Source organism: Tiliqua scincoides, chromosome 4 (assembly GCF_035046505.1).
Source record: "Tiliqua scincoides isolate rTilSci1 chromosome 4, rTilSci1.hap2, whole genome shotgun sequence".
Taxonomy (NCBI): Eukaryota; Metazoa; Chordata; class Lepidosauria; order Squamata; family Scincidae; genus Tiliqua; species Tiliqua scincoides.
In genome coordinates this window covers 211,752,542-211,774,295 of record NC_089824.1, presented here as the reverse complement: position 1 = coordinate 211,774,295, position 21,754 = coordinate 211,752,542, and the positions used below count along the sequence as shown (strand labels likewise).

The following is a 21,754-nucleotide window of genomic DNA, read 5'->3' as shown; positions in this document are numbered from 1 at the left end:
AGCATACTCAGATGCCTTGGCAGCCTTTTTGGCACTGCGGTGCCGGGCAGCTCTGGATTGGCTGTTACAACCCAGTCCTGTGCATGTCTACTCAGAAGTAACTCCCATTGAGCTTGGTAGGACTCTCTCCCAGGTAAGCATGTATAGGATTGCAGCCTTACTGAGGTTTAGGCATGAATGTTAACAGTAGCATAGCTAGAGGGGGCACTAAGTTTTGCAGGTGCCTGAACAGGCCGTGCAAGCGTCCCGTCCCCTTCAGAGCCAATCCAGGCGATGAGACCATAAGAGACATTTGCCTCATTTGCCTCTATTTTGCTCCCACTGCCTGGAATGGCTCCGAAGCGGAGGGGGGGGGGCTGCTTGCACAGCACATTCAGGTGCCCGCAAAACTTAGCACTTTGCACCCCCTCTAGCTTCACCACTGAATGTTAATATTAATGATGCTGCAGTCACTGCAAAAAAATGCACGTTTACTTATGTGATACGGAAATTACCATCGGTTCTGCTACTGGGTGGAATGGATATTTGCCCGGGCCATTGGCTGTAGCAGTCACCAACCATCTGATTATTGGCCATAGTTATTAACATCATTTTACAGCCAGGAACCAATGGGGAGAAGGCAGTCTGGGTAGCATCAGGCATGATCTAGCTGTAGGTGATGTAGGAATGGGTGCCCTTGGTTCTGAAGCACAGGGCATCCCTATGAATCTTCTTTCTTTATTTTATAGAACCACCTGACCATCCTGATTTTAATGGCACTGGAAGCAGTGGTGCATCGGCACCAGTTTTCCTACCGGCTTCAGAACCAGTTGCTTCCACCTCTCACTGGAAGCCTTTTTAATAACATCTCCCGGGAGAACTTGGATGATGGACTGCTCAGCTGCATCAAATACTTTATCAACTACAGTTTTTACAAATTTGGACTTGAGGTAAGGACATGGCAGCTAAGAAGGGGGATGCCTTTTTGCAATGGTAGTACAGTTTTATTGTAGTGACTTGCAGGCTAAAAGAGGCTTCATTTCAAGGAGGGGAACTATTTCAGGTGACAGCAGAGACCCAAACAGGAAGCCAAAGCAAAACTTTCATTCAGCTGATTTTTGCTACTGTTCCATGTTTACAGTTCCACGAACATGTGTAGAAAGCAGTTTGTGTTCCCTGCAAAAGTGTAGAGAAAGGCTAGTGTGACTGGACACCTCATGTAGTGGCTCAACATCCATTGATGTAGCTTCTGCAGCTGCTGGGATCACCTCTAAACATGACTGCATGGAGAAAGTCAGCAGCAGGAACTGGCCATCAGCTTGATCCCAGGGACTGCCACACCTGCCTTTTCCTTTGCTATCTGTTCAAACTCTATTATTCCTGAAAATTTAGGCAACTGAACCATCGTGCCCAATTCCCTGCTGTCACTGTGTTGGTTGGTTTTTTTTAGGCTCTTCTATCATGATTTTTTAAAACTTCCACTTCAGTTTGACAGTGGTAGTAGAGAGAGGGGCACAGAGTAACTCATAAGAACATAAGAACAGCCCCACTGGCTCAAGCCATAGGCCCATCTAGTCCAGCTGCCTGCATCTCACAGCAGCCCCACCAAATGCCCCAGGGAGCACACCAGATAACAAGAGACCTGCAAGGCTTTCTGGGAATTGTAGTTAAGAACATAAGAACAGCCCCACTGGCTCAGGCCATAGGCCCATCTAGTCCAGCTGCCTGCATCTCACAGCAGCCCCACCAAATGCCCCAGGGAGCACACCAGATAACAAGAGACCTGCATCCTGGTGCCCTCCCTTGCATCTGGCCTTCTGACATAGCCCATTTCTAAAATCAGGAGGTTGCGCATACACATCATGTCTTGCAACCCATAATGGATTTTTCCTCCAGAAACTTGTCCAATCCCCTTTTAAAGGTGTCCAGGCCAGATGCCATCACCACATCCTGTGGCAAGGAGTTCCACAGACCAACCGCACGCTGAGTAAAGAAATATTTTCTTTACTCTTTACAGAGTAAAAAAACTCTGCTCAGTGTGGCAGTGGGCAGGAGGATGTGACGGTGCTGCTGCCGCCAGCACCCTCTTTTTGCCAACTGAATTCCCATACAAAGTGCCACCCATGCATGTGTGTGGCCCCCCTCCCTGATGAAGGAAGAGGGGAAGGGCAGACAAGTGAGGGAGTGGGCAGGGTACAGACAAGTGGGTGGGGGTGAACAAGTGAGTGAGCGGGTAAGGTAGGCAAGCAAGTGGGCACCCCCCCACCCCTCATTCTCTTTATTTACCAGGAGTGTAAAGTTACTTCTCTCTCCACTGCCTGTGTTTCCCATGAAGCAAAGGGGAGAGAGAAAAGAGGATTCATTTATAAGAAGTGACAGGTCATGATCTTGTGTCTGTGGCAATTGAATCCCAACCGCTGGGCTCAGTGTTGAGTCGCTTGGGGACGAAGCGCCTGCAAGGCTGACTCAGTGACGTCTTCCGCTCCTGCAGGTGTGCTTTGTGACGATCGTAAATGTGGTTAGGCAGCGCATGGACTTCTATGCTCTCATCCATGCCTGCTGGCTGATCTACCTGTTGAGCTGCCGTGGAAGGGAAGTAAGAGCTGGAATCTGGCCCAAATACTGTTGCTTCCTCGCCAGCATCCTGGCCTTTCAGTATTTGCTTTGCATTGGTCTCCCACCTGCGTTATGCCAAGGTAAATGCAGCGCTGTGTATTCTGGGTGGTAGTGGGGTACCTGGAGGATGTCTTCAAGAAAATCATAATAGATGATGTGCAAGTGAACTGGCCAACCATGCCATCCACTGGCTGCAGTGGCTTCTGTTCAGTTTTACTTCTTGGCAGTTCTCTTTGAATCAGACATATTCAGACAGTAACCTCAGAAATGAGTATTAAATTTTAAAATTTTGAAAGAATTTTAAATTCTTTGTGCAATATCGTGACTCCATTCTTTCCTGACAGATTATCCGTGGAGAGCCTCTCGTTGGCGTCTCCATTCAAACCTGATTAAGTGGCTGTATCTGCCTGATTTTGTGAAGATGCCCGATGCTACTTTTCTCCTGTGTAAGTATCGTCTATAAAGTGTGACATCAATGCAGCATGCACAAGTAGCTGCTTCTTTACCCTTCTACAGGAAGGGTAAAATTGGGACCAGAAACTAGGAAGATAAAACCTTCTGCATCTATCATTTATAGATCATAGAGGGCGCAAATCCGAAACTTCTGAATGTTTAATATTGAGGGGGTGTGAGTTCTGCACATCTTGCTAGATCCTTGCAAGGAGCCCTACCACCTCCCTTTTTAAGAACATAAGAAGAGTCCCACTGGATCAGGCCAAAAGTTCATCTGGTCCAGCTTTCTGTATCTCACAGTGGCCCACCAGATGCTTCTGGGAGCACAGAAGACAAGATACCTGCATTCTGGTGTCACACCCTTGCATCTGGCATTCAGAGATAGGCTACCTCTAAATCCCAGAAGTTGCATATAGTCATCATGACTTGTAACCTGTGATGGACTTTGCCTCTTTTTATCTTTCCCTTTCCTACTTCTGGCCACACCCCATATAGCCTGTACCCATATTGCCTCATAGTTTAGAACACAACACACCTTTACTGGCCTTGACAAATCTTCATGATCCAGGCCGCATGGTCAAAATGCATTGAAATGTCAACCTGGTCGGGGGCAAAGCATCACATGGCTGCATTGATGTGTGCTGCATTCTTTACAGAAACAAACACCCAGCCCACACTCTCAATACAGCAATGTGTGTGTGTGGGGGGGGGGGGGGGTGAAATGCAAGAAACCAAATCTGGATAAAGCATTTCTCTCTCATTGCTGGTCTGTAATAATAAGCTTCCTGATAGAAACTGAATCTGAACTGAACCCATTCATGAGATGATGTTTCAGAAGGCTCTTTCTAGCATAGGGCAACTGTCTGAAGTCCCTGTGGGGCAAGAAAATGAACCAGTCAGTGAACTGGTCTTTGGATCAGTTTCTGTCTCTTTCCTTATGACAGATGACTTCCTGCTACTGCTCTTCGCCTCCCTCCAGTGGCAGGTATTTGAAGATGAAAATAATAGCGCTGTGAGGATGCAGGCTGGAGATAATGTAGAGATCAGCCGGGGCCTAGACCTAGCTGGCCTCAGTGAGGACAGTCCTGTACAAAACTTTATCCATTGCAGGTAAGAAACCCAGGCGGGAAGGGCGGGAGAGGGGGTTGCTCAATGAAGTGTGTGTGTGTGGGGGGGGGGGGGTAGGTTTGACAGCACCTCTGTGTGAGGAACTCAGATGCTCCATTACAGAAGAGCTTGCTCACTGGCTTACACACTCAGAAATCTTACCCTCTAATAAGTCACTGGTGCAAATAGGGACACTCTTGTATACTTACTGCACACCAAACGTATCACACCTAGAACCTACCCTACTGTAGACCTGGCTAAGTACATGTACATAAAATAAGCACATATTCTTCTCCTGCTTTTGCTTCCCTCCTTTCCTCTGTTGCCTTCTCTCTATGAAATTTCAGAGTGTAAGATCCTCAGGACATGGACCTGTCCTGCTCTGGAAGTATCAAGCACATTGATAGCACAATAACAGCCCAAACCTATTGGGCACTGATTGAACACTGTCAGTGGGGACTGCCTTACTGCAGTGGTAAAAGGATCTCAGGCACATGCTGCCAGAATGCAGTGGGGAGGCTGGAGCAGCCCCATGCCTGGCAGCAGTTCCAAGGAGGCCCTCCAACCCAGGTAAGCCAGAGGGGGAGGTGGAGAGAGGGCAGTGACAGGGCTGGGGAATAGGGTGGATTGGGTCTGGTAAGGGGGTGGGTTCAGCAGCAGCAGTATCAGCCTAGTCCAAACCCCCTTCCCAGACTCAGTCCTTCTGCCAGGATCCATGTGGACCTTTGCCTGCGATTTCACTGGCACAGGCCCAAGTAGTCCTCTGTCCCAGAGACCTCCAGGACTGCCCCACCACGGGATACATGAGCCATTTTGATGCAGCTGCATCCGAGGGGGAGGGGAAGCATAGGATTGGGCTGTAATAATCATAAGCACCACAGTTGCTAATTTGTGCCCCACTTTCCACCTCCACAATTCTGCATTGCCGAAGCTTCTTCTTGCTGTTTGTGCACTGCATCAATTCTATAGCAGCCTGTCCTGCTCTGGCTTTGGGGAAGCAGATGTGCCAGTCAAACTGACCATAACAATTTTTATTTCATTTTATTTTTAATTTTATTTCAAAGTGTATAGCCTGTTTCTCTCCCCCCCCCCCCCGTTCCACAGGTTTAAGGAGTTTTTTCTTTTAACATACAGCGTTTGCTCTCACGATAGATCTGGGTCTATTTCATGTAGAACAAACACTGTAGTCAGTCAGTAGTTCTGTTTTCTTTGTGTAGGCAGAACACTGTAGCCAGCAGTGTTCACTATTCTGGGTACAGGGTTATGGGGGGATAGAGGGAAGCTGTGGCACATGTGCAAATGCTAACTTTTAAAAAAAAGAAGAAAGGCATTCCCCCCCCCCCCCAAGCAAAACAGAGGAGTGATAGATCAGGGACAGGCTTCAGAAAATAGAGACTCTCTCCAGTAAATGCAGGCTGTTGGGGCGTAAGACAATAAGAGTACGGTAGGAAGTTGCAGGTTAAGGGTACGGTAAGAGGTTGCAGGTTAAGTGGTCACAGCTAGTTCTATTATCTTTGCATTTGGCAACTGGAGAACTCAATCAATGATCCTCCCATTGTTCTTCCTCTCCGTGCAGGTCCTATCTGGATTTGGTGAAAGTTGCTGTGTTCAGATATCACTTCTGGTTTGTGGTTTGCCTGATTTTTATGACTGGGACATCACAGGTCGACATCTTCTGCATCGGTTACCTAATGGCCTCTTTCTACTTCCTGCTCTTTGGAAGCAACCTTCAGCTGAAGCCAGTCGAAGTCATGCTCAAACTGTGGGACTATCTGATCACATACACAGCTTTGGTTATAGCTGTGAAGAACCTCCTTGCTGTATGTATAATTAGACAGTCATCTTGGCAGGCTAGCTGAGAGTGACATTTCCCTGTGACTTTCATTGGCTGTGATGGTGGGGAAGAGGGTCCTTAGGCTGGAACTAACACTTACATGGAACTAACACTTACTTACATGCAGGAAGACGGACCATGTAAACATACAAGAAACAACCCACTGTCCTGTTCTGTGTTTCCCACTCCCAGAAGTGGTAGGACTATTTAGTGCAGCCTTTCACAATATCGGTTTCCTGATGAACAGAAAGGACCAGAAACTCAGCTCTCTTTTGAAACAGACTGTTTATTTTAAAATGTACAGGTTGAGCAGTGGGGAGCAGGTAGGCAGGTAGGCAGTATTAGACTTGAAGCAGCGCAAATTTGTTTCTTCCCCTTTTCATTCCTTTCAACTGGCTTCTCCACTGGGATGATGGATTGCATCCAGTAGACTTCATGCTGGCAACCCTGTGCTCTCAACACATTGGCCACATAGGATTGTCTACCTACAAGCTCCAGACAATGCAAAACTCAAGAGAGGGGTTGATCTATTTGCGTAATCAAAGAGCATGCTTATTACTTACAATACTATGCAGTTGCGGATGGTTTTCCAGTGGGGGCCAATTGGCTTAGAGGAAATGCATTCAAGAATGGCTGCTGGGGCACTAGGCTTTCAATCAAGCAATGAGTCTATAAGCAACACGAAGGAAGTCAGACCACTCAGACCTCTACAGTGACTCTATTTTGTTGATCCTCTGGGCTTGTGTACATGTAATTAACCCTCTTCTAGAGCTATTGGCATATACTCACATTATTTCACATTATGGCATTTCATTTTATTCTGCGTTTATTCTCTCATGATGCCCTAAGAAATGTACATGGAGTTCCCAGGAAGTCTGCCATCAGCACAGTGACCAGACATAGACCTGTATCACGTGCCTGCAGATCATCTTCCAGGCCCTCATATAGGGGGGCCTCATGTATCAGCAGATCCCGTATCCGTGAATTCACTTATCCACAGATCAGGTCTGTGGGGCTCCCCTGCACATGCACCCCCTGCACATGCCCCCCCTTGGATCTTGCTTCCAAGGAGTGAGCACAACAGAGGCTGCGAACATCCGTCTGTGCCTTTCCCAGGCTCAGACTGAGAAAGCAAAAAATGTGACTTCCAGTGAAACCGGAAGTGACTTTTTAATGTCTTACAAGGCATTTGCCTGTATCCATGGTTTCACTTAACTGTGGGGGGATTCTGGAGTGGAACTCCCACAGATATGGGGGCACACCTGTATATTGTTTGAATGAATGAATGAATGAATGAATGAATGAATGAATGAATGTGACTTGCAGTCCTCTGAAAGTGTCCTGTCTGTTGCGATGAATCCATCTGGAACCTGCTGTTCATAGAATTCATTCAGACAATGCATTTACACGTTTATTCATATGTGGAAGCCATGTCCAAGAACCTTAACTTGTGAAGCTGCTTTTGCTATTTCATTGTGCTGATTTGAAAAGGCTAGCTGGAGCTTAGAGGAATAGACTACTATTAGATCCTAGGATGTGGTGCCGCTTATTCTCTCTCTCTCTCTCTCTCTCTCTCTCTCTCTCTCTCTCTCTCATAGGTTGGATCATGTGCTTACCTTAATACATTACAAAGAAACCACTGTTGGTTAATTCACATCTTTGGCATGTTCTGCACCATACCAGGATATGATATAGGTGAGTAGGAAGTTACATTCATAAAGGAAGGATCTTTACAGTGCAACTTCCTGCAATAATTTCTAAATAAGACGAAGATAGCTTACTTGTTTTCTGTCATGTTAAACAAGAAGCTTTGCTGGAAATGTCAGCTTTAGGGCGCAATCCTAACCCCTTATGTCAGTGCTTTCCATCACTGGCATAGCGGTGCCAATGGGACATGTGCTGCATCCTGCAGTTGGGTGCCACTCACGGAGCCCTCTTCAAAGTAAGGGAATGTTTATTCCCTTACCTTGGAGCTTCACTGCCCTTATGTCAGTTCTGGAAAGCACTGACATAAGGGGTTAGGATTGCACCCTTAATTTATTATCTTAATGCCCTACATGCCAAAGAAAAGAGATTGTATATTTAAGAGGTGGAAGCCCTGACAGGACATCCCTTCTCCCGCTGTGGTGGGAGCAGAGTGGCAGGTGCTCCAAGGGCATTGCTGTATTAACCTGTGAAGTGAAACTTGACTGAAGTGGCAAATGGCCTTTGTAATACTTTCAGTGTGTAAAATGCATTACCAGTGTTAACTTTGTTTTGGGCCCAATCCTATCAAACTTTCCAGTGCCAATGCAAGCGCTATGCAGCCCTAAGGTAGGGTAACAAACGTTCCACTACTTTGAGGAGGCCTCCATGACTCTCCCCCCACTGCAGAATGCACCACATGTCCCATTGGCACAGCTGCATCAGTGCTGGAAAGTTGGCTAGGATTGGGCCCTTTGTCTTTGCAACACCCCATGAAGGAGAGCAGCAATTTTACATGGACTTGGTAGATTGTGAAGTTTGCAGTGATAGCCCTGACCTTGAGTGAACTTCAGACAGCAGACAGCGACACAAAATCTGAAATCAAAGTTCATGTCTGCTGTTTTTTTTAAATAATTGTTGACCTCCCCTTTATGTCACCTCTGAAGAACCAAGGCGTCAGACTCTTCTATGGCCTCTGCATTACCAAAATTAAAAGATAATATACTTATTTCACTAAGGGTGCAATCCTGAAGTGCCCATGGGCCGACGCAAGTCCCTTGCGCCAGTCCAGGAGGGCCGCAAACGTGCTCAGGAGGTGGCGCAAGTCCGAGGAGATCCATAGGGGAAAAGGTGCCTTACCCAGGGGTAAGGGGAAAAGTTTCCCTTGACTCTGGCTGAGTCACCTTGGGTCCCTCTCCTGTGCTGGATACAGTGCAAGCCTCTTGACGTGCCTGTTCCAGCACAAGGTAGGACTGTGCCCTAAGAAAACTGAATCAACTACTCACATCTTAGCCACCTGGAAAATGTGTGTTTTTCTCCTGCACAGATCCACCTGGGAATGACACATGTGAACTGCCTGAGAATAAAAAAGGAATCACTTGGGATGCCATTTGTTTCATGTTCCTGTTGATCCAGCGCAGAGTTTTTACAAGCCACTACTATCCATATATTGTAGCAGATCTCAAGGCTGCCAAGACTCTATCTTCAAGGTACGTGCAAACGATGCGTGATGTCTACAGTCCGATTCACACCACTAAACTTGTAGAGACTTGGATGAATCTCTGGGCTTCTGACTGGCTCACTGCTCTTGAAGACCAGACCAATGTTCTAACTCCTTTCTTTCTGCTAAATTTAGTCCTTTCTTGTAAGTTACCAGAGGGGTAGTGGTTGCCATTCCCCCATGGCTCAATCCCATGGCTCATTTCCAGTCACACATGATGTTACTTTTGTACCAAGCAATCATGAGGATCAGGTAACTAATGTGGTTAGTTCTCACATCCAGTTGGGTGTCACTCACAGAGGTTTCCTCAAAGCAAGGGAATGTTTTTCCCTTATATCAGAGCTGCATTGCCCTTAAGTCAGTGCTGGAAAGCACTGACATAAGGGGTTAGGATTGTGCCCTAAATTGTCTTACACGTAATAGCTATAGCCTGCTCCACTCATAATCTTCAAGGAGCTCTGAAGTTTCAAAATGTAAGTGTAAATATATTTAAATTGATCAATTAGCTTGAAGCAGCCACTTAATAGATTGAAATTTTGAATTGGTTGGCATACATATTTGCAGGCATGGCTTTATTTGCCTGATCTCTTCTGATAGAAAGATGTTAATTTACAATCCAGAATATTTTGGGAAGTCCTAAAATGCCTGGGAGAAAGAGGACAAAGATACAGAAAAGGCAGGTGCGTTCTGTAATTCTGTTCTCCAACTCAGAGCCTAGGCACATTTGACAATAAGCCACATTGAACTCAGTCGGAATTAAATCTGAAGAAACATGCATAGGATCAGACTGTATAAGTAACTGCAGTGATGGTTGGCAACCTTCAGTCTTGAAAGACTATGGTATAAGCCTACAGCACCCAGTATTCCCCGGTGGTCTCCCATCCAAGTACTAACCAGGCCTGACCCTGCTTGGTTTCCGAGATCAGACGAGATCGGGCATAGTAACTGCAGTGAGCCTGCACAATTGGGATTGGAGTTCAGAGGGTCTTAATCAAGGAGGCAAACTTGAGCCACTTATTAAAAATTATGATCTGATCAGATCAGAAACCTTTATTGGCATGGATTATCATTTGCTATTGGGCTTGCTAGCTAAATGGATCATGCATGGAGGTAAAATACCTCTGAGAACCAGACACTGGTGAGGCCTGTTATCTTCATATCCCGCTTGTGTGTTTCCCAGAGGCTTCTGGATGGGCCCATGTTAGGCTGGATGACACTTTAATCCACTCCAGCTGGAGAGATCTTATTTTCTCATTGCATATTCCAAATTGTCTCGTATATGTAGAGGAGCAGATTTGTTTGAAGCACTGCTGAAAAAGATGGTGGCCCTCCGCTGGAAAGAAGACCAAAAATCCATTCAGGCCATGAAGAGGCAGTAAGTGTCACTGTTTATTTATGGAACCAAAGAAATCCTGAACAGCATTTCAGAGGATGTGTAGCTTTCCAGGCACAGGTCAGCACATGCCTGTCAGATGAGTGGTGGATGCTACCTAGCAGTGCCTACAGGCAAAGAGCAGAATTATGTATCACAAGGCAGACACATTCTAAGAGTCAAACTAGATGTGGCATGAGAAAAACTTGTGTGTGTGGGGCGGGGGGTTTGGGTGTGTGGGATTTGGGTCACAGTATGGGACTGAAGGAGGGCTAACCCTTTACACTGTATCGCAGACCCATCCAAGTGGCCTTCTTCCCCAAGGCTGTTATTAGCTATGGAACAGAAAATGTATGGGCACAAATCCTGTACATTTTCTCCATTGTGGCAAATTGCAGCTTTGGACACTATGGGAGAGAATTTAAGTCAGAGAACTGGTGTAGGAATAAAGCATTAACACCTTTCCATCCTCCCATCCATGGCCCTGATCCAAATATTCTCCAGCTGCTTATGGAAAAGATGAAGTTGAGAGTTCCAATCATCACACTCCCACATCATGTCTAGTTGTCCCCAAGTCTCTCCCCCAGTGGCTTTTCATCTGGTGCAGTTCCAAAACAATGTTTGCACAATGCATTTCGATGCATGTGGAATATGATGGGTGCAAGAAGACACTGGGGAGATACTCAAATACTTATGGTGTGTATAGTAGCAGCACCAACCTTTGGGTGACCCTGGAATAAAAACCCTGCAAGTTCTACTCTGGCAGGGATCACCTGTACTGAATGGCAGCTGCATCCAGCCTAATGGCTGCAAATGGAGTGAGGTGGGTCTGCTGATGGCAACTGGGTCAGCTGGATGGTTTCCTTCTGAGATTTTGCTCTATGCAAGATCTTGCTGACAAGCAAGTCATGTTATCCAGGCAGTGATGATGTTCCAGCCAGGTCTTGTAGCAGGGTGGGGAAGGATAGCGCTTGCACAGTCTGCTGTGATAGGTTTAAAAGTCCAGACGCCAGAACCCTATGGTGATAGTTGGCAGGCAAGCTGGCATTAGAAAGTCCATGGGATTCACACTGCTTGCTAATACTTTGTGAGAACACACTGCTGAATGGGAAAAGGCAGAGCCAAGGGTGAGGCAGGGCTTACAACCCCCTCCTCTTATCTAAGGCCTTTGCTTTCAAAACTCCACTTGCCTCCAGAAGGGGGAGTGTGACTGCAGAACGACTGTACCCACCGCAATGGCCTTGTAGCAACACAGACATATGGTCACCATGTCTAAACCCACCCACCCCATTTATTTATTTATTTTATTTTTCACATTTTTATTCCGCCCTTCCTCCAAAGAGCTCAGGGCGGTTTACACAGCTGCTCCTCCCCTCTTTCTTGTCCTCACAACAACCCTGTGAGGTAGGTGAGGCTGAGAGAAAGTGACTGGCCCAAGTTCACCCAGGAAGCTTTGTGGCTGAGGGGGGATTTGAACCTGGATCATCCAGGTCTAAGTCCACCTCCCAAACCACTACACCAACCTTTTACTTACATGCATGCCAGTTTATGTAATCAAGAATGTGATGGAGTGAAAAATGGTTTTGGAGATATTTTTGGAGTTCTTTGTGAGGAATTCCAATTTTGCGTGTTGTGTTGTGTTCTCCTATCCTTAGGTCTAGGCATAATTTTTGAAGGGGCAGTTGTGTTGAGGATTCAGAAATCTTTGCAAGTTGCTTTGAATCAGATAAAACACCTGCTCTTCTATTTTAAATCTGTAGAGCAGACCTGATCAAATCAAAGCAGAGAAATCTTTACTGCATAGAGAAAAAAACACCTTGCTCAGGAGCAGAAGCTGAGGGAAAGTCGGAAGAAGAGCAGGATCCAGGTGACACAATCTTATTACTTTTAAGTAGCTGCTCCAGTGCAACCTCTTTTGTTAAACAATGATGATGGGTGTTCAGGTTAATGGCGGTAGAACCAGATAGTCAGGCTGCAACCCAATTCACACTTTCCTAGGATAAGCCTAATTGACTACAACGGGACTTACTTCTGAGTAGAGAGACATAGGATTGGGCTCTCAGGTAACTAGAAGTTCATGCATGTTGGCATCCTTTAGTCTCGGAAGACTATGGTATCGCGCTCTGAATGGTGGCTCTGGAACAGTGTCCTCTCCAGTGCGCGAAGCCTGGGTAAAGTAGGTATGGAGGATAGGCTGTTACCCATGCAGCAAATCCCCCCTCTCCACGTTGCTGAAATGGTCCAATGGAAAGGCAGAGGCCAATATGGTTGGTTCCAGCGGCGTCGCAGGAGTTGTCAGAACGTGACTGTGTTCAGCCATGAACTGCCTCAGGGACTCCGGCTCCTGATTTTGCCTCGAGGTTGACTCCTGAAGCCTTTTCCTTAACTGGATGTAGCCACAAGGCAGTGGAGGTTTGGGATCAGAGTTTTCCTTCTCTAACACATTGTTCAAACACATTGTGATTTGGGGTTATACATTCCTGGAACAAAGGTCTGTACAGATCACCTAAACAGCTGCCCGTCTAGCTTCAGTCATTTTCAGAAGTCAGTTTCCCTTTGAAACACATGTCTGGAACCCTATGGGGGAGAAGCAGTTGGAGTGTATGCAGTGGCATCACTGGGGTTGCTATCACCCAGTGTGTTAACTCATGGTGTTAACCATGGACCTCCTCCTGTACACAGTATCTGCTCAGATAGCTGGCTCTTTCTCCTCTCTTGGCTGTCTGCGGCTACAGAGTTTCAACTCAGCATGTGCCCTGGCAAGCTGCACATGCCACTTTAGTTCAACTGAAGTGTGTTTAAAAGGAGGGGGCACCCAAACCTTCCCTTGTAGATACAGTATGCTGCAGCCAGGCAGCACTGTGTCTTCCTGTGCCATGCTCTCTGTACCAAGCTTCTCAAAATGTGTAGGTGTAGCACAGGGGGGAAACAGAGCCTCCTGCAGCAATGGCCATCATGTGGCTGAACTCCATGGAAGCAGATGTAACTCGACAAGTTATTTTGGTTTCCCCCCATGATGGTGTGATCCTGTGTGGTTTACATATCCTGCACCCTCCTAGTGACACCACTGGGTGTTAGGACACTGAGCATAAAAATACTGGGTACGAAGATGGTGAAGTTCTCTCTCCCCTGCTACTTCTCCATTGGGAAAAAAAAATCACCTTATTGCAAAGTTGCTTTTCTCTTGAAGAAACAATCCTGGGGTGTAAATCTGTGGTTTTGTCTGTAATGTATAATTTGGCCCTCCAAAGGGAGTTCTGGCAAGAACTGCTAAGGGAGTCCTGTGAGCTCAGCCAGATGGTTCAAGGCTCTGTGGAAAGTAGCTTCTCCAGTTCATATAAAGGAAGTGAAAGGGAGATCCAACTGGATAAGTAAAGAACCATATTATCCTAAGGCAGACTCAAAGAAATCTGTGGGGTTGAACCTGCACCAAATCCCCTCTAAGAGGCAACATGATAAATTCAGGCGCCCGTAGCAGCTTCAAAGAGGGGGTGAGATTTTCATCAGGAAAACTGTCTGCTCATAAGGCACTTTTTCCTGCATCTTATTCTGGAACATTTTTGCAGAGAATGATGCTAATAAGAAGAAAAACAAAGACCAGAAGGCCTGGTGGCAGCCATGGACAACACACAACTCAAGTAAGTTGCCTACAGACCAGAACCTGAGAAACTTGTGGCTGCTGCAAACATGCATCTTTTATGCAGTTCTTTTGAAAGTGCTCTGCATTGGATGGGGGGGGGCATTCTGTAGCACAGTGCTTGAATTAGAGAGGGTCAGAGAGAGCTTGGCCTCTTATTGTTGAGACGGCAATTTTTAAAGGTAATGAGCAGGGGGACACTGAAATTGTGGGGGAGACGGGGCAATGGTTGTGGATTTCATGAAAGGCTCCTCTACCTTGCTCTCCATCATTTGAATACTGCTGCAGTTGATTAATTGCCTCTTATTAACATCTTGGCACTGTCTTGTCCTATTCACATGCTGGTAGTTGGAATGTGGACTTTCCCACCCTCCTAGATGGAGTGTGGGGAGGCATGCTGATCTTTCTTTGTGCGTAGTATATGTACGAAACCAGGCTGTGATAGCAACGGATTCTGATGACTCAGCACATGTTAGAGGATGCCATCTTATGCGTGTGGCAGAGCATTTTGCAAGACCACCCAAGTGCTCAGCCATGTCTGCCTCCTGCATTAATTTCAGTGATTCGAGGCGGGAGCTATTACCTCTTTGAGACGGATAGCGAGGAAGAAGAGGAACAAAGATGCATTGAGAAGCGTGAGGAGGAATCCCCCAAGAGGAAAACAGCATTCCAGGTATGGCCATTATTCTGGGTGAGGGAGAGAGGAGCAAAATAAGCTGTACTGGTACCACAGCGAGGTACCCCACTTCCACCAAGCATTAGGTATATTGTCGTATTGTGCCTCGACTCCTTTGGAGAGCCCTGTATTTCTACCTAAAAATATGAGTATATGAAGTAGTTTGGGGCCAAACTACTCTTTATAAAGAACATGTCAGTTGGGCGGCTCTTGCTTTTATTTATTTTCTTTTAAGTCAACATGGGGAGGGGAATAAAATAGCCTGAAACAGTGGCGGAGACTACTGGGGATTTTATGCTGCAATCCTATACACACTTTCCTAGGACTAAGCCCCACTGAATACACTGGCACTTACTCCTGAGTAGACATGCCTAGGATTGTGTTATTGATTCTTTGCACCCCCCACAGTTCTGACCCTGGTCTTATCCTTCCTCCATCTGCTGTGTTATTTATAGTTTTACAAAGCATCTTGGAATGTCAGTGGCTTTCTTTGTAACATACAGTTTGGTCCTTATGCTTTGACAGGTCATTGGTCCATACAGCCCAGGGTTACTTGCCCTGACTAGCATTGGCTCCTTGGGGTTTCAGGCAGGGCAATTTCCTGTCACCTGCTACTTGGTGTATTTAATTGGGGTTGCCAAGTATTGAACCTAGAGATCTTCTGCCTGCTGTAGCACTGAGTTGTGGCCCCTTCCTGTAGAAACTACTTCCTGCTGAGAACATCTTGAGAGTAGTTAGTCTGATGGACCCCAACCACAAGGGTACTGTCCGTTGTTGCGTAACAGGCTTTCTTCTCTGTAGCTTGCGTATGAAGCCTGGATGGCCAATTCAAAATCAGCTCTAAGGATGAGAGAGCAAGATGAAACCAGGGACCAAAGGAAGAAAGAAGAGGAAAAACACCAACTATCTGGTAAGGGACATGGTAGGAAGACAGCACATATAGATGGAGGCGAAGTGGTACAGTGGACTGTGTCACTTCAGCTGCAAGGGAGGAATGCTTCCGCACTTTGAGAAACAATTTCCCATGCAAGGGAAGTTAACCCTACACCATTTGTAATACTTTCTAGTGACAAAGTATTTTCAGAGTGCGATACCATAGTCTTTCGAGACTGAAGGTTGCCAACTGCGACTAGTGACAAAATTCAGAGCCCCCAGTAATAGTGGAGATCACATTGGATTCCTAACTCTGGAATACTTTTTTCTAATCTTTTATCCTGGTGTACTGCAGCCAATGGAAAAGTGAAACCTCATGAAGAAAATCTGGAGGTGTCAAGTACAGAAGAGGACTTGGGAAAGCCAGGTGATTCATTCAACTGGGTACCTGCCCAGAAAATCTTTGGCACACAAACATTCGGGATCGGTTATGACACAAGAGCAGCTTGAGTTGTGGTGCATTTAGTCCCAAGGAAGAGCCAAATGCTGTTTCTTACTAGGGAAGTTGAGGGGTGGGGCTCGGGCAGGCAGTGGCCTAACTAGAGGGGGTACAGAGTACTAAGTTTTTCGGGGAGCTTCCCTGTGGCGTGCAAGTGGCCCCTCCCTCTCCCCTTTGGAGCCATTCTGGGCAGAGGGAGCAAAATGGAAGCGGGGGAGCAAAACAGAGGCCCCCCACCTGGAATGGCTCTAAAGGGGAGGGGCCACTTGCACATCACAGGGGGGCTTCCTGCAAAACTTAGTGCTTTGCACCCCCTCTAGCTACACCACCACAGGCAGGAATGCTTGGTGGGGGAAGGGGGCACACAAGCATGTCCTTACTTTCATTGATGAAACGTTGGAAAGGACAAATGTGTTCGGGCAAAAAGATGCAAATGTTCACATCCACACCCTTTTGCTATCAGACAAACCATTCTCAAAGCTGGGAGAATGCAGAAGCTGCATTTAATCAGCATGCACCCCAGGAAGCTACTTTGGAGGGGGAAAGGCGGATAGTGGACCCAGATGTTTGCAGTTTACACAAAGTCCTGCAGATACCTAAGAAGATCCTTGGATTGCAACCTGGCCTTTTGCTATCCTTTCTTCTTCTTACCAGGAAATATAGTACAAAGAGTAATCCACATTGTCAAGTTTCTTTGGGTCTTTATCCAAGCATCATTGGATGACACCACAGATGCGCTGAATTCCCTGTTTAAAGACAACCTGAATATCACCAGTGTGCTGAGGATTGAAAAGTGCATACTTGAGCGAGAGGTTAAGAAGGTACATTTTCTGTCTTTGGCTATTGTTTCCCTCATCAGAAGAGCAAAAGGGGGAGGGGTGAGCCAGAGGGAAGAGCGTGTAGATTTTTGCTTTCAGCAGCCAGGTATTCAGAAATGCCCACAGTGCAACCTGAATGAATGATTGCATGCTCTTTCCTGTTTACCTCTGTCTCCTTTTCCCTCCCCTTCTGTTGTCATCCTTGTGTCAGTTTCTAAATTGTGAGCACCTTGGGGCAGAGCTCTGTCCTATCATTCTTTGTAGACTGCCAAGTAAGGTCAAGGCACTATATAACATAATAATGCATAATAAAAGGGACCCCTTTTAAATCTGGTACCTATAGGTCCTCTGTTGCTGTTTTAATATTATTGCTGATTTTACATCTTTTAACTGCACCGATACCATTTCAATTGTTTTTATAAGTTTTATTTAAATGTGTTTATTGATTGGATTTTATACTGTATTTTGAGTCTTGTGTACCACTTTGAGCAGCAGAGAAATCTTTTTAAGTAAATAAATTAGGAAATAAACAGCAGTATTATTCTTGCTATTATTAACTTTACAACTTTGGCAGGAATGTCCTCAGAAATATGTTTTCAAAATTTAGTAATTTTTGGCATTTTAGGTAGTGCCTTCAAATATCTTCACGTTCATTGTCAGGGTTTTTGTTCCTTCCTTGTGCTTGTTCTCTGGTACATGAAAGTGCACGTGGTGGCCTTTGGATTTTAGAAGTGCTAATTTAATACAAGCTTTCAGGGAATCCCAATCAGCTTGGTGCAGTTCCCTTTACTGAAGAGAAGCTGCTCAGTAGAGACTCTTGTCCATCCTAAATTAATTGCCCGCTGCTTTTCTTGGAAGGGAAAAGAAGCATCAGCAGTCACTGTACTTCAGTACTATAATGTCAGGAAATGCCAACCAGAGGATGGAGAAATTAAAGCTGAGATGACAGAGATGAGTGAAAGCAAAGATAAGTTTCCTGAACACCCATGCAAGGAAGATGCTCAGTCATTATCTGCACATCTCAGGTGAGCAGGAACTGCCTAGAGCATGTTAGAAAATTACAGCATTTTCCCGGGCCAGCAAGGACACTATGCACTATGTCTTCCTTTGTCATTGGAGTTTGGTAGAGACGCTGTCTGTAGCACCAGTTCCTTGGATTCAATGACATTATTATTTGTCACATGGCTATCCCACTCTTCCTCCAAGGAGCTGAGGTTTTCTGCCCTCCATTTACCCTCACAACAACCCTGCAAGATAACTTAGGGATCTCCAAACCTGGCCTGGGGGCCTGACGCAGCCTGTGGCGAATCTCTATCCGGCCCGCTGCCATTCTCTGGTCACCTGAGAGCCTCTGGCCTACTTGACTGAACATAACTAGAGCTGTGCTCCAGTCACTGGACCTTCCTGTCCAGTCCAGTCTGGGGGGTGCCTAAAAGCGTAAAAACATCACTTCCTGGTTTTCCTGAAAACTGGAAGTAACTTTTTTGTGCCCTCTGAAGGCCTTAGAAGGCTTTGTGATGGTTAGGGAGGCCTCTGTTTGGGGATTCATTTGAGTATGTGCTTTATTTGTTTGTGTTGGTGCTTAGAAAAATCCTTGAAATTTGAGCCCATTAATTCATTTATTCGTTTGTCTAAGTTCCATCACTAATGTGGGGCAGTGGCAAGAAATAGGGCCTTCTCAGTAGTGGCACCAACACCATGGAATTCCCTTCCCCTTGACTTAAGAACTGCTCCTTCTCTTGAAACTTTTTGGCGAGGCCTGAAGACCCTTCTGTTTAGACAAGCCTTCTGAGTTCCTGGCGTTTTTAACATCTCTTAACATCTCTTAATATTTTTTAACATCTGTTTACAGGCCTGATCCTTTTTTAATTTGCTGCGCTATGCTCTTATCTGACTAGTTTTTATCTGACTACTGTTTTTACAATATGTTATTTTTAATCAGTTTTAAACTATGTTTTTAATGTATTTTAACCTTGTTTTGTAAGCCGCCTTGAGTCCCTTTGGGGAGAAAGGCGGGGTAAAAATAAAGTATAATAACAATAACAATAACAATAACAATAACAATGTATTTATTTGAATTTTATATTTTAATTTTTTTTTTCTGGTCCTCAACACCATGCCAGATATCTGATGTGGCCCTCTGGCTGAAAAGTTTGGAGATCCCTGACTTAGACTAAGAGACAATGACTGACCCAGCCGTGGCCCAGCTAATCTCAAAGCTGAGTGGAGATGTGAACATAGGAGGTTCTGCTCTTAGTGCAGTGTATTAACCACCAAGTCATAACTGTGCTCTCATTGCAATGGTGACTCTTTTAAGCTGGGATAGGCAGCTATGCTTCTGCTGTAATGTTTGTGTCCTGCATGGGAAGAGGACTGGAACTGCAGTAGGGGGACATCTGGTGCTCTTCCTCTGTTGAAGGACCACTGATACTCGCCAGTGTAGTTGCCTGTCCTTGCCTATCGCCAGTGTAGTTGCCTGGTGTGGCTACTAAGACGTAAAAAAGTTGATTCAAAATCCCCTCACTTTTCACTTTTGACTATATGAAAGAGTCAGAAGCTGGTTATGGGCATCTTGATTTTAGAACAATTATGTGTCAATGTTCTCCTGCAGTGTCCTCAAGCAGGTTAAGACTGCTCATCCTGCAGCAGTAGAGTAGACCACACAGATTCACAGGGATTTGGTTTTTGTGCCTTTTAGATGCAGGAGACCACCCAGTGAAGCTGCTGAGGGTATGACAGGAAATGAGGAGATGGAAGAAGGGAGCTCTGAAGGGGTCACCCCAACAGCTTCTTGTACAGAGTTGGACAGCCGGAGCAGTTCCCCATTAGAAACAGAAGAACTTCCTGCTTTCCTCTTTGCTAGAAGGGAAGAAGCAGGCAGGCCACTGAGCAAAGTTCCTGCTAGGATGACAGCCAGTGAACTGCTTCTGAACAGGCAAGAGTCATTACCACTAAACCTCTAATAATAATACTGTGTTTTAAATTGCAATTGTCTGTGAACATGTGCTGGTGATGACTTACAAAGTTTGAGATCCCTGGGGTGTTTAAAAGGCAGCCTCTAGTCTTGTGTTCCAGCACAGCTCTATAAGAGAGAGGTACTCGGTGGGTTAGATGGGACTCGTCAGCCTAGGAAGGCAGCTCATCTAAGAGAAGGAAACTCTGACCTCAAACCTCCACTGCCTTGTGGCTACATCCAGTTGTGGAAAAGGCTTCAGGAGTCAACCTCGAGGCAAAATCAGGAGCCGGAGTCCCTGAGGCAGTTCATGGCTGAACACAGTCACGTTCTGGCAACTCCTGCGACGCCGCTGGAACCAACCGTATTGGCTTCTGCCTTTCCATTGGACCATTCCAGCGACGTGGAGAGGGGGGATTTGCTGCATGGGTAACAGCCTATCCTCCATACCTTCTTTACCCAGGCTTCGCGCACTGGAGAGGACACTCCAACTTCGCCATACGGCGTCGGCACAACACGGGAAGCAGCAGTTTACCGGTTATAAGTCTTTGCTCGATTGGCGTAGAGCATGACGCCAGGGGCTGCTTCCGACGGTGGGAGAGATCATTGCATCTCATTGGGCAGCTACTGCCTGCCTTAAGCTGGGCAGTCCCCAGCCAGTAAGGTGTTGCCTCGCCACGGTCCGTTAACCTCATGGGGTGCGTGGGGTTTAGGGTGAAAACCGACAAGCGGATCGACAACTCTGCACCATGCAACAGAAAACAGAAATGAATCTCAACAGATGGGAAACCCTGGCCTCTGAGCGTTCTGCTTGGAGGCAGGCTGTGCAGCATGGCCTTTCCCAGTTTGAAGAGACACTTTGCCAACAGACTGAGGCAAAGAGGTAAAGAAGGAAGGCCCATAGCCAGACAGACAGACCAAGGTCACACTATACTTGCTCCCAGTGTGGAAGGGATTGTCACTCCTGAATTCGCCTTTTCAGCCACACTAGACGCTGTGCCAGAACCACCATTCAGAGCGCGTTACCAGAGTCTTTCGAGACTGAAGGTTGCCAACTCGGTGGGTTTCGGTGCACAAAGCATCCACCAAAGCCCCATCCTCTGTGTCTTCCAGATGTTTTGATTTAAGCTAACTTTTGGTGGCCAGGGATAAGGTGGTCTAGTTAATGTGCATTGGAAGCTGCTATATATTGAGTCAGTCCCTAAAATTGGTCTGGTTGATGCTGGTGGCATCTCTTCAGAATGCATTTATTTGGGCTTATAACCTGCCTCATCTTGTAGGTGCAGCTTGGGTTACTGTTATATGAAAGGGAAGGGATTGTAGCTCAGTGGTAGAGCACCTGCTTTTCATCTAAAAGGTCCCATACAAAAGGTTCAATCCCTGGCTTTTTCATATAAGAGGTTCAATCCCTGGTATCTCCAGGGAAGGCAGAGGAAAATTCCTGCCCAACCATCTGGAAAGCCCAGCATCAGCAAGTCAGATGGAGCAAGGATATGATTCACTATACTGCAGATTTATACGTAAGTGAAATATACACATTCTTTTCCATCCAAAAAGCTGCCATATTGTTTCAGAGCACCTGTAGAAAACAGCAAGTTTGGGCAAGTGGAGGTGAACCCCTTTGCTGGTGATGAACTCCTGGTTCCCTAGTATTGCTCAGAAGCGAGATGCTGTGTTTTTAATATCTGCATGGCATGCAGAACTGTTTTCATCCCTGCAGTGCTGTCATAGGAAAAACCATCTTTTACCGTTC

The 21,754-nt window shown here is 46.1% G+C and overlaps 1 protein-coding gene across 1 annotated transcript in view; it reads left to right on the top strand.

Moving 5' to 3' along the window:
- The window catches only part of LOC136648594 (piezo-type mechanosensitive ion channel component 2-like), a 69,833-nt gene that overhangs the window by 25,645 nt on the left and 22,434 nt on the right, over positions 1-21,754 (top strand). Inside the window, 16 exon segments of the mRNA XM_066624714.1 lie at positions 729-929; positions 2,471-2,675; positions 2,940-3,041; positions 3,993-4,158; positions 5,732-5,975; positions 7,588-7,684; positions 9,000-9,162; positions 10,459-10,548; positions 12,306-12,412; positions 14,112-14,183; positions 14,743-14,855; positions 15,660-15,780; positions 16,087-16,158; positions 16,885-17,051; positions 17,907-18,073; positions 19,756-19,983. Coding sequence (XP_066480811.1) covers positions 729-929; positions 2,471-2,675; positions 2,940-3,041; positions 3,993-4,158; positions 5,732-5,975; positions 7,588-7,684; positions 9,000-9,162; positions 10,459-10,548; positions 12,306-12,412; positions 14,112-14,183; positions 14,743-14,855; positions 15,660-15,780; positions 16,087-16,158; positions 16,885-17,051; positions 17,907-18,073; positions 19,756-19,983 — 2,315 coding nt within the window.